General features: G+C 33.2%; 1 protein-coding gene across 2 annotated transcripts in view; it reads left to right on the top strand.

Annotated features, from left to right (window-relative positions):
• l(3)76BDm (trafficking protein particle complex subunit 8 homolog l(3)76BDm) overlaps positions 1-14,866 on the top strand; it is a 59,930-nt gene extending 45,064 nt beyond the window's left edge. For both annotated transcript variants that reach the window (XM_069826040.1, XM_069826041.1), the window contains exon 22: positions 1,079-14,866. In XM_069826040.1, the coding sequence (XP_069682141.1) occupies positions 1,079-1,358 (280 nt within the window). In that variant the 3' untranslated portion in view covers positions 1,359-14,866. The remainder of the gene's footprint in view (positions 1-1,078) is intronic.
• Positions 14,867-16,410: the final 1,544 nt, after the last annotated feature.

Raw genomic sequence — 16,410 nt, forward strand, 5'->3', positions numbered from 1 at the left:
GATTATTTTTGGCCTCAATTGGAAGGTATGGATCTCAAAAACGTCTCGTTTCAGCAAGATGGCGCCAAATGTCATACTGCTAACGAAACAGTCGACTTTTTGAGGGAAAAGTTCAGAGGCTTCATCATTTCATGTGGTGATGATGTTAACTGGCACTCGAGATCATGTGATTTAACTCTGCTGGATTACTCCTTATGGGGTTATGTTAAATAACGGGTTTATGCCAACAAGCCAGAAACAGTTAATCACCTAAGGAACAATATCACGTGTGTTATTCGTGAAATTAAGTCTAGTTTATGTTTGTTGTTATTGAAAATTGGAAGACCCGTGTATGCGCAATCCAACGAAGCTGTGGCAACTATTTAATTGGCAGTCTCTTCCATACGTAAGTTAACTATGAGCACATAATTCATCTAAAGGCAGTAAGCGATAAAGACAACACTTTTTGTATACTTGCAAGATGGTACTTCGCCGAGTCGAGTTCTGTGATCTCAGTGTTGGTTAATCTGTTTCATTTCTAGTCGCTGTTCTCCAAGTTAGTGTGTATTTTAATTGCATTCAGTGGCAAGTCTATTGACTGCTAATAAATATTATTATTATTATTATTATTATTAGTATCATTATCATTATCATTATCATTATCATTATTAAGTTTGGTCCTGTACTTAAACCATATGATTCATAAATTAAATCAAATGACTTAATTTTGGGATTTGTGTGTAATTCAAGAAACGAAAGTTCGTCTTTCTTTTGGACAGTGTGCATATTAAATTTTTCATTTAGATATATCTTTTGAATGGTCATTCAAGAAAGTAAACTATAAACAGTAATATAATTTGCAACATGATAAAGGAACTGAATTGTCGCTAAATATGTAAGACATAATATAAGACGGTATGTGTTAGTTTCATGACACTTTTTTTTTTCTTTCTTTCTTCCTTTCTTTTCATATTCTTTATGTGTATGCGTGTGTGTGATTTTATTGAATTGAAATTCTGATATTTGCATAAAATTTAAGTTGCTATTACAGTACTATATTCTGTAGCTCACTAATTAATCTACTCCACTTTCCCTCAAGTTCTGCTTCTGCTGCCAACAAGAACCAGTTGTATTCACCTCACTCCTCTGGTTCATTCCGATGGGTGGGCCTGGCTGGAGCATGGCTCGAGTTGGGACCACATGAATCAGATAGCATCTGTCTTTCTGCTGCCATGGGGTCTCCAGGGACATACGACCTTGGAAGTCGACTGGAAGTGCTCTGCAGAGCCCCGGGTGCACCTGAGGCAGATGCAGTTTCCCAGAGTTGGCATATAGAGTCAGCATTTATAGTCAATAGTGTTCCAATCAGTGGTTCATAGTCTGAAAACTACAACATGAAACCAGTGCGCTGTGCTGACCACGGAGTTTCTTCAAATTCAATTAAGTTACTGACAGTGAAAAAAAAAGACGTCTGGCACAGGTATTTAAAACTATTTCATTTTTCATTTTAGTTCCAATTCAGATTTTTAGGAAATATTTACTAGACATGAAAATACAAGAACTTACTGAGGTAAGTTAATATGTAATGGAAACATTTCATTGGAAACTATTTCATACATATACAGTACATTACAGTTGGATGTAGTAATATTAATTTGCCTCACGATGGGGGCCAATAAATTTGCCTTTGGTGCTTCTTTAGCATGTATATTCCAAAGAAATGTAAGTAATTTATATATAGTGAATTCTGTATTTACAGTAACACCAATTATATTTTGTGCTCCAGTAACTTGAAAAATAGTATGCAGTGTCTTGATCGCCTAAGTTTGTTTCAAGTGTTGAATTCATTTGACACGCTATATTTAACCATGATTCTGCATCAAGATCTTCTAATTCTCTTGTCTGCTAACAATTATTTCCAAGACAATGATAGTTTTATAATTTACTCATCCAGGATTGATAATGATTGTAAAGGGTCCAGCAGGAAGGCATTATGTTTTTCAAAACACTCTAATACAGATGTTTTTGAACGAATTTCAATTTCTATTTTTTCCAAAGATTACATATATAAAGCCATTTAAGAAATATAAGGCACAAACAAAAATCAAATGTAATTCATGCTTTAAAAATAATGTCATCCAAGTGGCAGCCATTCTTGTCCTGGCATAGTTGCAGGGGGTGAAAAAAATATCAAGCATAGCGCGTGAATTGCTCGAATTTCTCGAGTTACGGTTTCTGAAAGAGCTTCAAGAGTCCGTGGGTTTTCAATGTAAACCTGAGATTTCAGATAGCCCATAAGAAGTAATTGCACGTGGAAAGATCTGGTGACTTAGGAGGCCACTTCACATTCCTGCGCAATGAAATGAGGCGCCCTGGAAATGTTCTCTTAAGAAAGTCATGGATTCTCTTGAAGAATGGCTAGTAGCTCCATCCTGTTGAAACCAAACCCTACTTAGGGCAAACTGACATCTTTTCAATTCAGGCATCGCAAATTCTCGCAGCATCATAACGTAACACTGTGAGTTAACTGTCACAGTGCATCTGTTTTCTCGGAAAAAGTATGGCCCAATTATGCCAAATCAGGCTATTCCGCACCACACAGTTACTCTCTCACCAACATTGAAAGTATAAATTCTACGAAAATATAATTTTTGTGCTTAGTGATTATAATATAATATCAAGAATTCTGCTTTTATAAATTGTTCAGAGTCAATCTCAAATGGTGTACTGAGACTGTGTCAGGCAGTAGCCATGTCAGTTCAGTTAAAAGGGCCGGTAGTTGCTTAATGAAGCATATACTGACCATTCCATGGAGTACTGGGAACTCCACAAAATGAAAGCTAAAATGTTTACTTCAGAATGAAAATGTTATTTGTATGTATACAGTCATAGTCCTCTGAATTCAGTAAGATACCGTGATGTCCATTATCTCTAATTTACACATTCTGGGCACACTTTTGCTTGATGTTCTGCTCAGATGAACTTTTTGCAGATGTTGCATGTTCTGCTTTTCCAGTCTCTGCTTCTAGTACAGAAAAAATACTGCTCCTCTGAAATGTCACTTTTGGCTGTGCTGGAATTCGCGGAATTCTTCATTATTAGTCTGAAGATTGGCGCGCAAATTTTGATTTCTGCTTCGACCCTCCAGATGAGATTTTATCAAAGTAAATGATAAATCCTTTAGAAATATCTTCTGTTTTACACAGTTTGCTTTCCTTTGCACTCATCCCAATGAAATGGTCACTGAATTGATGCAAATTATATCCATTATAACATTAAAAAAAACATTGAGGCCATCGACATGTTTCTCTACTTACTGTTGACGAGTGGCAAAGTTTATTAAAGTAATTTCACCATCCTTCGTTGTATTTGTAAAAATCCACAATATCCGGAATTCTAATTGTTTCGTCCTCATCCTTCTCATTGTCCAATATAGAAACCATTATTACAATCTTCATTCCGATGACAATCACTTGAATGCTTGTTACGTTGGCTAGCTACCTCTAGACATTGGTAAAGTTCACAGTATCATTTAAAACATACATATTCATTAAAAAACGGAAACTATGTTTTTATGTTTATGGGACAAAGCCTCACATTAATATGTGTTTTACATTATTTGTTTTTTCCCATACATTCTCTCCAGCACGTGAATAGTATTAATTTGTCAGAGGCATTTCTTTCACACTGAATTCCATCTTCAACTAAAAGGGATCCTCAGATTTCACTAGATTTGTGTACTGGTAAAAATAGAGTCTCTGTCATAGCATTGCTCTCTTGCTGGACTGTTGCTGTTTTTTTTTGGATTCTTCTGTTCTTGTAGAAGTACTGGTCTATAATGCTTGCCATCAGATTTAAAATCATCTATTATTTTATGTGGTTCATCATCTGCAGCATCTTCAGTTTCAAGATCTTAAGATTTCATTAGAATTTCTAACATGATCTTTTCACAAATGAGTGTTTTTTTTTTCTTTCTTTCTGATTTGTTCGTTGTATAGGACTATAGATTGTTCCTCAATAAATCGTAAATTATAAGAACAAGATATAATTAGTAACGTCGCTTCAAAAGTTCACTGAAATTATTAACAGATAAAACGGCAACTAATTCACCTCCAATATTCAGCAGAAGAAAAAAAAAACTTTCATAAATACTACATTGGAGTACTAGTGTGACCAATTGCAAAAGCAGAATGTAATAACAATGAATATAACTCAGCGACTGATCAGTGCATCTGCAAGGTCATGCAATAAGGTACATGAATAGATATGTCAGTATTGCCAACCAGCTGTAGAGGAAGGTTTAAGATAAAAATCGGAATATCCCAATAAGGGATTCAGAATCAAATTAATTTAATAAAAGTTAATATTAAACTTTAATGTTTAAACCCCAATTTATAAAATTAGACTGAAAACTGCAATATTGTAACTTTGAATTAGTAAATTCATTCTTTTATGCATTGTGTGAAAGTACTGTAACGATATAGCATTTGTTTGAAAATTCTGTAAGAGTAGCTTGAAAATATTGGCTACTTATTTTATATTGAAGTTGCAGAGATAGAGTGGAAATATTATCAATATTAACTATTAATATTGTGTTTTTTTTTTTTTTGTAAAAATTATAACTTTCTTCCCTTTTGTTAAATGATCTTGCATTAAAAGCTATTAGATTATCTGATGATATTTTCGTATATGTTAGTTATTTATAAAATAAATTAAATGTGTTGTTAAGTATACCGGTTTTATATGTTTAGCCTTGCATTACTTTCCTATTATATTTGCAATTTATTTTCCCCCTCATTAATGTTTGTTTTCTTAAACCATGTATTCAACATTGCATAAAGTAATGTAATATCTGTCATCACTAAAACAAAAAATATTGATAAAAACAGATATAAAACTCCATGCCGCAAATTGGATAGCTACTTTTCCTTATAAAAGTATTAGTAAACAGTGATGAGTCATTCAAGAGGGGTTTGGCTTGAGCTTCCTGCATTGCTAATACAGTGTACTAGAATATTTGAAATTAATGGCAATATGTTTACAAACTTTTTAAAGATTTCAGTATTACAGATTTTAAATTAGCCTCCTGCCGTGAATAAAACAGGCTCTAATCATATGTTCTGGTGGACTCTGTGAATGTTCGACACCTTCCCAATGGATTTCACTGTGGCAATGTGGAGAGTCACTTGCAACAGTGAATCTCCAGCACCCTGTTTGTGCCCACTGGATTTTTTTTTCTTTTCGAAAGATTTCCACCCACCTGGCAATGGTCCAACATAGCAGGGCCTAAAGCACCTTTGTTCATACTTAATAAACATCCTTGTAGACAAGTATCAGTTTTTATCAATCTTCTTAATGTATCCAGCTGTTTGCTGACAACATAAAGTCCACTATAGTCCATTGTAGTCTATTCACTTGTTGTTTTTCACGAGAAATGAGGGGTATTTTGATCGGTGCATTGGTATTTTTTATCATCATCATCATCATCATCATCAGCATCATCATCATCATCATCATCATCATCGGCATAGCACCTTCTTTGAGTACAGCTTTCTTTTGAAGTTCCTGCCAGACTTTTCTGTTCAGTGCTACTGCTCGCCAATTGTTTTTCCCAGGAGTTTAGTATAGTCCTTTGGATCTTTTGTTTTTAACTTTGGAGGTAAAACCCGAATCATGCAAAGTGAAGTGGGTAGGCATTAGATACACACACACACACACACACTTTGGAGGTAATAATTTTTTAGTTGATAGTTGGTCGTTGGATTTTTGCATTCAACTTTTGACGTGCCATAAATTTATTTGTTTTTTTTTTGGGGTGGGGGGATGGATACTGGTCATTAAATCTTATTATAGCTGTTTTACTTTTATGTAGGTTCTAATGTTTATATCTTCGTATAGATCTTCATCATCATCATCAGTCGACAGGCAAGTATTGGGCCTTACTGGCCCATTATGATTTCTAGCCATTTCCTCTTAGGTCTACCAGGAAGTCGACGACCTCTTGGTGTATATGATAGGACTAATTTTGAAAATCTAAGGTTGTTCATTCTATCCACATGTTATTTTCATTGAGTTCTGTAACTATAAATATATTGCAAAATTGGTTCAGCTCCTGAAGGATGTCTTTGTTTCTTTGATGTTCTAAAAGTATATATCCTGCTGTCCGTCTCATAAAACACATTTCAGCAATGTTGATCGTCCTTCATCTATTTTTTTAAGTGTCCATGCTTCACTACTGTAAACTAAGACTGGACAAGGTAAAATTTTGTAGATATTAAGCCTGGTATGTCGTTGAACCTGGTTTTGAATACTTGATTTATTACATCAGTCATTTTTACCAGTAATTTTAATAAATTTTGTATAGATCATATAACCATTACCTGTGATGAGGTTCTTGGCTGATATGTACATCTATTATCAGGCAGTACATCTCACTTGACGTTATGTTCAGAGGAAGAACAATTGTTTGTATACATCTGAAGTCTAACTAGTGTAATATGTAGCTAATTGGCGATATATAAAATGGAGAAGGAAAGGAACTGGCCACACTACCCCATTATCTCCAGGCCTAGTTGCCTCATGATTGATTCCTTATTGGTATCACTTATGAGGTTCAGACCTGTCTTCGGACAGTTGACTAAACAGCAACATACAACCATATAATTCGGTTCTGGTTCCCCCCATTTAGATTTTACACTGATTTTAGTGTAATATAAATAAAGTGACAAAGTTTCAGTAAATTTGTTTTCTGTATTAGTGAAGCACACAATTATAACTGGTATTCTGTAAATACAAAATAATTATACATATTTTGTACATACTATGTATATGTGCAGTTAATTACCATTTGGTTATAAAGACAGTAGATCATTTATCATGTTTTATGAGTGTGGTTACAGTTACTAAGAATGATATTGCAATTTGTAAAAATTCAATTGACTGCAACAGAGTTTCACACACAAATGTTATTACATTCGTTTTCTATTATCCTTCCATGGCTTCTCATTGTAGTGGCTTGTGCAATAAACGTAAGACGTTGAAACTAAATCACATGTGGAACTTCTGCAGTCGATTATACTACCCTTTCTTTATGTGTAATGTTATATTTCATAGCAAAATGGGGTATTTTTACAGAGTAAGAATGAATACAGTTTTTATGTGTGTCAAGAGGATGTTGGTGTGGTAGAAAAATAATATCTATATAAATTAAAAACTGATATGGATATCCTTAAAATAAGGTGCCATTAGTCCGTTATCACTACTAATTTGCATACAATTATAAATGAACATATTAACAGTAATTATTATATAACATTTACAGTTTGTACATACATTAATATTACTTAAATTATAAAGATGCCTGAAATCTTAACTAAAAGTGCACATTTAATTTTTAGTCTCTGTGAAATTATTCCCCTCCCACTTCGTAATAGTGCTCACTAAAATTAACTGTAAGGCTGCAAGCCACGGATGATAAAATTAACCATGTATTAATTATATTTTAGGTTAGACATTATGCCTTGTATTCTATAATCCAATTTGACTGGATTGAGATGATAATCTTTAGGATATTACGTCAGTCACGTAATTAGAACATTTTACTGGAATAGTCAAGAAGAAATGGGACGGAATTTCATTATTTGCAGTACAGTTCTGTGTTACGAGTAAAAATAATTGTTTTTCATAATTTCTGCTTCTTTCGGATTGGTAGAAACTTGTTTTTCTTTATTTTTATGAACACATATTTGGTATTGTGAGACAATTAACATCTTTGATATCATATGTTCTTTTCTTTGGATTATGAATCTAAGCATGAAAAGCTGCTTTAAAACGAATGGAAACTCAAAACAATAGAAATGGCATGTGAAAGCATAGGAGCATCGAAAGAAATATGGTTGCTTAGCAGGTGACTTATGGTTGCTGATAGACAATTCAATAATATAATCTGTGTTAGTATTAAGAAGCAGATTAATGATCATCAAGCAAATAATATGTGTTTTTTTATAAAATAATTTCCTTAGTATTATGTAAAAAAAATGTTGATCATTGCATTGGTTTTTCAAGCTAAAATATAAAGGCTGGTTCACAATAAACCTGGAAAGGAAACGACGAGAACGAGAACGGAAATATTGTTAAAATAAATGTATTTAAATGTGAGCATTCACAATTAACTTTCACTTTCCTGGGCTCCGGGAAGCGTCTCGTTAATTATGAATGCTCACATTTAAATACATTTATTTTAACAATATTTCCCTTTTCGTTCTCGTCATTTTCATTCCCAGTTTATTGTGAACCAGCCTTAAGAGTTCGGAACTTTTCCAATTCCATATACTATGATAATTATGTGAAATGTATAATACTATTTATGTCTTGCTTTTTCTTATGTATAGTCCTTGTCTGCGTTATAACTAGGGCTCGGGATAGTTATGCATTAAAATGAGTAACTTAGGCCATTATGCGATTTTAATCATGAAAATATGTGAGTCCAAACTTGTGAAAGTGCCGAAATAATGAAAAAACGAAATAAAGTTTCAAACATCCATTACTTTCACACTAAAAATAAACATTACTTAAAATAAAGTAGACTATAATTAGATAGATTTCTAATTTTCGAGCATTTACAGTTTTTATTAGTAAAATGAAAACAACAACGTTACATACACCAGCATATCGAAAACGTAATGTTATCAAATAATCTGTGATAACATCCATTCTGGAACTGCTGTTTTTGCTAATTTATGTCCATTATTGAAGAACTTAATTTTTTCCATTACAATGTATCACTGTTGCCATTTTAAGAATGGAAAACATATGTTTCTCACCTGTCTCTTACAACTGATTTATATTGAGAAAATCATCGTTCAATTTCAACAGATGTTACTCTCGCATATTAGGGGTATTCAGTCCCCTTCCAGTGTCAGTGATTATTCGTTAACATCTCTTATTTCTCTCTTCTCTTCATCGAGACATTTTGCTCTCTGATTTTCTGCATAAGTTGCTAACAGTGTACTGTAGCCCGAATTTTTTTGTAACATGCCATTACATTTTTCAGCAACAGCCTTTACAACTTGGCCTGGTTTAAAGTAAAGCTCTAGTAAAAGATTTTCTCTTAAGCTCATATTCGTAATATGTTTCAATTCTTTTTCTTGAGCATTGTGATTGCCAAAGACAGACAGCTGAAATGTGACAACATAAATCAAATCTCTCCTATTTGATAACATCCTCTGACAGGAATGCTTTTCTCTCGTTTTCATTTAATATTGATTCAGTATGCTTTAAATAATCTCAGAATATTTGATATAATACAGTATGTGGTAGCCTCTAACCAGGTTCCCCATTTTTTTAATTACATGTACAGGAGGAAGTTGAGTTTCTGGAATTTTTCTTTAAACAATATGATTCTGTTTCGCGATTTGAGGAAAACTTCTCCTATGGTTGATATTAAAGAATTAACATATTGAAAATTTAAGCACATGTTTCCACTCACATGAACTGCATGCTCCAGTCCTGTAACATTTACTTTTTACTTCTTAGTATGTGTGTTCAGCTACATGCTGGTCTGCTATAAATGAAGTGTGCTATTTCCCAAGATTGTGAATTAGTGAGAATTTCTTGTAGTGACTGCTTTTCCAATTTTTCCTGCAAACTATTTTCCATGTTTTTGCATTTTTAAGAGGATGTGTTCTATTGTTACATTCTCTATTGAGCATTTTTTACATAGTGGTGGCTCTGATAATTTAAGGTGATGTAGGTTTGCTTCTGTGACAAGATGTTCAGTTCGTACTCGCGCAGCAAATACTTTTTCATATAGATATATCATTATACAGTTCAGTTTTGTTAGGCTATTTCAACATGTTTCTGTGTGCTTCTCCAGTTTGTCTTTTTAGCCAATCTTCTGTCCATTGTTTAACTGTCATATTGTAGATGTTATTTATTTATTTCTTCCTGTAACCACTACAGGTTGCCATTGACAAAGAGTACCATGCTACAATAAATATAGAGTAAATGCCTTGAGGTTTAATGAAACATATTTTTGTTGTTATAGTGAAAAATAACAAATTGAAATAAATTGAAACACATAATAAGATACGAAGTAACGTCAAGAAGAAGTGAATTAAAGTCATGGTCCATATGTATGATGCCTGAAAATAGTTATTGATCCTTTGAGTATTGGAATTGTTAGATCTCTTAAACTATCTTAATGCAGGCCAAAAGATTTACAGAAGTCGACTAGGAATCGGGGTATGGTCCCATGGACTCCTATCATTAGTCCCGTAATGATGATAGAATCCAAATGGTATTTGTCCTTATAAAAATTGATTGAAGGTTCATATATATTCCTTTTCTTCTCATGTGATTAATTTTTTCGATTTGGTCAATTTGAGACTCAAATAGTTTAAATAGCCTTTAGTGTTTCTAGGCTTAAAGGCTATAATATCGATTCTCGGTAGCTTCCATGAACCTCCTCGAAGATGTTGAAACAGTTCTTCCTAAGGATTTTAGTAATGGAAACCAGGTGGCCCGGGTTCGATTCCCGGTCGGGGCAAGTTACCTGGTTGAGGTTTTTTCTGGGGTTTTCCCTCAACCCAATATGAGCAAATGCTGGGTAACTTTCGGTGTTGGACCCCGGACTCATTTCACCGGCATTATCACCTTCATCTCATTCAGACGCTAAATAACCTTAGATGTTGATAAAGCATCGTAAAATAACCTACTAAATAAATAAATAATTTTAGTAATGGTAGATTTTATAGTGTGATGTCTGGTATTGTCTAAGAATTGCTATACAGGCAGATGTCAAGGATGTGGAGCAAAGTTTCAGTCTCGCTTGATTTGCCCGTTCTAGTTGCTGTGTTGTTAGAATTATAAATATGTATTTGACATATTAGTAGAATATAACGTTTGCGAAGAGTATATTCACGTGAAATTCTCTGCTTCATATTGGTTTCCAAGAATAAACGTAAATTAGAATGCTGTAATTTATATAGCAGAATGTCAGCAGAAGTGAAAGCGCCACGTAAATAAAAAGTTGGCAACTGAAGGCTCGAAGTTGAACAAATTGCTTCATTATAGGTATTTACGCTTAGCAGTGACTTTGACAGTCTTTTTGGGCAATACTTACTTATTTATATATGTTTTGCTATTTGCAGATGTTCAGTAACTTGGAAACGAATGCACTTACATTTCTTTCACATGCAACACTAATCATTATTTACCTATCTGTGTTAAACATTTCATTTTCAAGCACGTTTATACGGACTTGAGCAGAGAATTGTAATTCCACTGATGACATTTTTAATTCACAGTAAGAATAACAAGTTTATAAATTATGCTGACTCATAATCGAGACTGAACTGCATAGGAGTCCAGTGGACTTTCAATCGATTATCAAGAGCAATTGTTGGTAATTTAATAATATAAAATCATAAAATATTATAATTGTAATGACCTTCCCTAAATATTATGAAATAATGAAAAACATCCAAAATATGCGAATACATGCACTATAAAAATTTCATTTTTCGGCTGTGAAACGTTATTTAGTGTATATATTTATTATTTGCATGTTTCAATCCAATAAGAAAAACACTGTTTTTGCATAACTATCTAAGCCCTAGTTATAAAAGCTAAGGAATACCATTTTAACTCGTGCATACTTTACGCAGGACTTACAAATTTCTTGGTTATGCATGTAATACATTATTGACATCACAAACATAAAATAAATAGTTTTAGATCAATTTACCATGTCATCTCTAGACAAAAAATTGTATGCAAAGTTTCTGAACTCCCAATTGGGTTTCGTCCTAAAATGCAGAAATGTGGTTTGCATTATTTTTCATCATCAGTAATTTAATGGTTATCGTGCTTGTCATTGTATCCAAAGTTAGTGAATTTAAGGCCAACATAGAGAATATATTTTTTTAAAAGAAAGAAAATAACATGGCTATTCTTGGATAAAGATGTATCCAGCCATAATTGCTGGTGGTCATTTCCTTACGCAAGTGTATAGGGTCCCTGGAGACCTCTTAGATTGCAGTAATATCTGATGCTTGAGTCAGGAAACAAATTTTAGATCCTATTGTTGTTATTAAAAATATTCTGAAAGACTTTTACAAATTCAAGTTCATTAAAATTTGCGAAGAACTGAGTTAAAATTTTTAGTGTACAGGACGTATAGTCAGCAAAGTAATGTACTTGCAAGTTAAATTCATAACCCCAAACGTATCCCTAATTTAATTTGAATGTATTTATTTTAGTCAGTTTCTGAGTCAACCGTAATGTTTAGTCTTCTTTCTCAAATTATTATTATTATTATTATTATTATTATTATTATTATTATTATTATTATTATTATTACTATTATTATTATTATGGTGGTGGTGGTGGTGGTGGTGGTGGTCATCATCCTACAGTGTTCCAAACTTGAAGAGAATTCATCCTCCCATCTAGTCAGAGTGTATCCAATATTTTAGAATCCTCTCGGTTTGTAATATAGTCTTTTTGGGAGTCTCTCCACTGTCTTTCTTAAAATATGTGCATATTATGTTTTTATCTTTTATCTTTCTCATGCTGAGTATATCTAATTTTATTTCTATGTTGATCTTAATTGATCTAAAAATGTGTGTCGTGCCATTAAGCACAAGACTCATCCTGCTGGCTCAATTTTTCTTTTATCTGTCCGATTTAATGACCAAGAGTTTTATGAATATAGACATTGGCATTACTTTGTAAAGTTTTAATTGTGTGCATTTCAGATTTCTGTGTTTCAAAATTACTCACATTTCTCCATACGTGTTTCAGGTTTATTTTTATATTTTCTCTTGGTCATAATAATTTACTCAAACCTCAGATAATTACAATTTTAATATTATTTTATTTATTCCTAATTTGCTTTCTGTCGTACAGAAAAAACTATTATTTTCACTTCTAAGTGCAGCTCCTAGTTAGGAAGTTGGACTATTATTATTAGTTTCTACTGAAAGTATTCGTGGGAGCAGAATTGCAGTAATTTAAATAATCTTTAATTGTTTGTTATATATTTTCTAATACGTTGTTATATCTAATTTTGAATTGCAGTAGAAAGTTGACTTCTTTTTCTCATATACTAAATGGTCACCTACTAAGCAACCTTTGTGCACTATTATCATTTGCCCAACTCAATGTGTTACAGGATAAGACATAAACTACAGGTTGTTTCATTTTATGAACACTAAGTTCCTATACATACAGTAATTATGATTCATTTCTATTTTTGATTTATAAAAATATTGTCTCGACAAATTGACATGGATTATCACTGGTCTTCTGATACTTCGTTAGTAGCTACACAGGGAGTAATAAGTATATTTTTGACCATATAATTCACTGCTTCCATGTATATAATTTTCTAGTTTTCAGTGGGCAAATAAAATGCTACGGAAGCAAACACATTAAGCTACAGTCCATGTTACCATTTTTGGCGTGTGAAATAAGTAATGGGAACGTTAAGTGCTAGTGTCTTACCTTTACTGTAGTCGGTCTGACAACTGTATTTGGCAAATTGCTGATGTGACGTGTATAGGAATTGGTACCATTCTCAGTTGCACTAGCAACATGCTCACAAACTGGGCACTGTACTCTAGGACACACGCCAAAAACGCTAGTGCCACATATACTATGCAGTGACTTCTAGTAAATGAAATGATCAAAGTCTGTTGGACCATCTACTAAATTTAGTGGACAGTGATGAGTACCGGTAACCTATCATACACTCTCCTGGATGCTCTATTGTAAATATATAATGTAAAGACATTGAATAGCTGAATTTGTATATCTAGCTGAAAATAGCATAAGCATTAATGAGAAAAGTTAACTACGGAGTGTGTAGGACTTTATATTTCCATAGTGTATTTGTTGTTAACTTGTATATATTGTTATTAGGGTAAACATCATCACATCATATCTCTTTGTTAAATCATCTCTCACGTTTAAGTGAATAGGAATAATAATGTTCTATCTTATTTTTTAGCTTTCTACTGTTGTTTGTTTTAACATTTTGTTTCACTGAAGAATGTGTGTTTATATTTTTAAAATGGCAACTTGTGGATTTGGTATGTGATGTACAGTTAATGTGAATGATTATGGATGAATATTATATTATGAAATTGTGTGCATAAATATTTAGTAACCATGAACAAATAGGTCTTATCTTTATTGAATTACAGTTCAGAAAAACAAAATCTTTGTCCTTTACTTAAAGTCTTATTTAAATGTTCTCAGCACATGGACTCTCTTCGCCCAGGCTTCGCTAGCCATCCATCACAGCTATTCATGATGAAAAAATGTTATAAAGTGTTTTATTCACACAGTTTACCCAAGAAAATGTTGAAATTGCCCTCCTTTTCTTCTATAAATTTTTGACACAGGCTTATAGAATTTTGCATCACTTGTGGTTTACATCTCTTGATATGGAGGCTATTTTCTAGTAGATGTTGCTTTTAGTTCGTCAAAGTTATATGACTTTGTTTTGTATTTTGTACACTATTTCCTTCATTGTGTCCCAAAGATAAAAGTCACAGAAGGTATGGTCAGGGGATAGTGCTAATTGCCCTTAAATAAATATTGGCAATGTGCATTGTTGCAGAATGACATTAGAAAAAGCCGAAATTACTCTTCCTTTCAACAGTCAGTTGGTTGAAAAAGGGCTGCAAACTCAGAGTAATTTACTTGTCGACATTTATTTTCTGATCCTATAATTCATTTGCCACTAAAGCCGACAGCATATTGCATCGGACATTTTCTCTTGGACAGGACAGTTTTGCCTCAGACCATCTGATGTGACGATGATTACACGCATTCTTATGAGGCTGCAGCATAAGAATGCTTGTAATCATTGTCACATCAGTAGACACTAAAAATTGCAGTTTTAGGCACCTAAAATAAGCTCAAAATTTGTAAAATTAGGCTCTATTTTAATGAAAATAGGCATTTTAGGTACATCAAGGTATCATACTTATTTCTTTCACTGAAATTTTTAGTTATACACTAAAATACGCACAAAAAAGTATGTTTAAACATTAAAAAAGAATACTATATTATATTTATAAACAGAGCTGCACAAATTTAATATATTGAAACTAATGAAATAATGATTATTGATATCAAGATTACTCATTTTAAGTTATTGAAATTCAGTTCCATGCTCAGACTTTATTATAATTATCTGCACAGTACACCACCAGAATTTTTTCTAAATTCTCCACAGTTAACCTTTGCCTTTTGTCACTGAGAATCATTTTGAAAGCAGAAAAACTTCTTTCAACCGAAACTGATGTGAGAGGCGCAAATTTTAAATTAGGTACAATAGAAACATCAATACTTACTGGAACATTTACACTTTCCCTCGATATCACTCTTGATACTTTTTCCAACAATGAAAATCCTACATTCTTATTTAATACGTTGTCCCACTTATTTTTAACTTTTTTCCCAGTTTCGCCCAAAGCAGAATGTATGTTCACTTGAGCTTCCTTTACTATTGCTATTTGGCTACAAAGAGATTGTTTTTCACGTTCTAATTGTTCAATGCTTGCAGGTATGAAAGAAAAGTTTGATGTTATGTAGGCAATATCATTTTTCACTCGTGAGTCATTCAGACCATCTTTCACTGCTTTCACACACGCTGCACTATCAGTTTCAGGTAATTTATCAATAACTGTGACCACTTCTTTAAAATACTTAGAATAATACACCACTGACTGAATCCAGGTTCCCCATCGTGTAACAACCGGCTGAGGTGGAAGTGGGATATCTGGAAAGTTCTCTCTGAATATTGAAATCCTGGATGGGGCTTTACAAAAACATTTTTTTGTGTTAGAAATAAACGAATTGACAAGAGGAAATTCATTCCGGATTGTTTCAGAAACCCTGTGAAGGCCATGTGCCATGCGTGAGGTTAGGATAAACTGTTTTAAGAAGTGGAGCTGCAGCAACCATGTATGAGGCAGCATCAGTACAAAACAACAGAACTTTAGAATCGTCTATATTACCTGAGTATAAAGACTGTAGGCCTTTATTTACAAAATAAGCAATGGCTTGGCTATTCACTTTCGAAAGTTCCTTAACACATACGAGGTGTGGAATCGAAGGTCCATCAGGACTAAGTTTTCCTACTACCATATTTGCTATATACCTATTCATAGGATCTGAGGTTTCATCCACAGAGACCCATATGTAAGAATCACCTATATCCTCCCGAATGGAAGCTAAAGTTTCATTGTATATTCTGTCTAAGTAATTTTTTCTTAGGGTCGACTCAGATGGGATATTTTGTTTGCAGTATTTTTGTAAAAACTGTCTTAAAACCGGATTTTCAATTGCATTCCAGGGAATGTTAGCAGCAACAAACGCTCTGGTTAAATCAGCATAGAAATTGCTGCTGAGATTGGA

Source organism: Periplaneta americana, chromosome 5 (genome assembly GCF_040183065.1).
Source record: "Periplaneta americana isolate PAMFEO1 chromosome 5, P.americana_PAMFEO1_priV1, whole genome shotgun sequence".
Classification (NCBI taxonomy): domain Eukaryota; kingdom Metazoa; phylum Arthropoda; class Insecta; order Blattodea; family Blattidae; genus Periplaneta; species Periplaneta americana.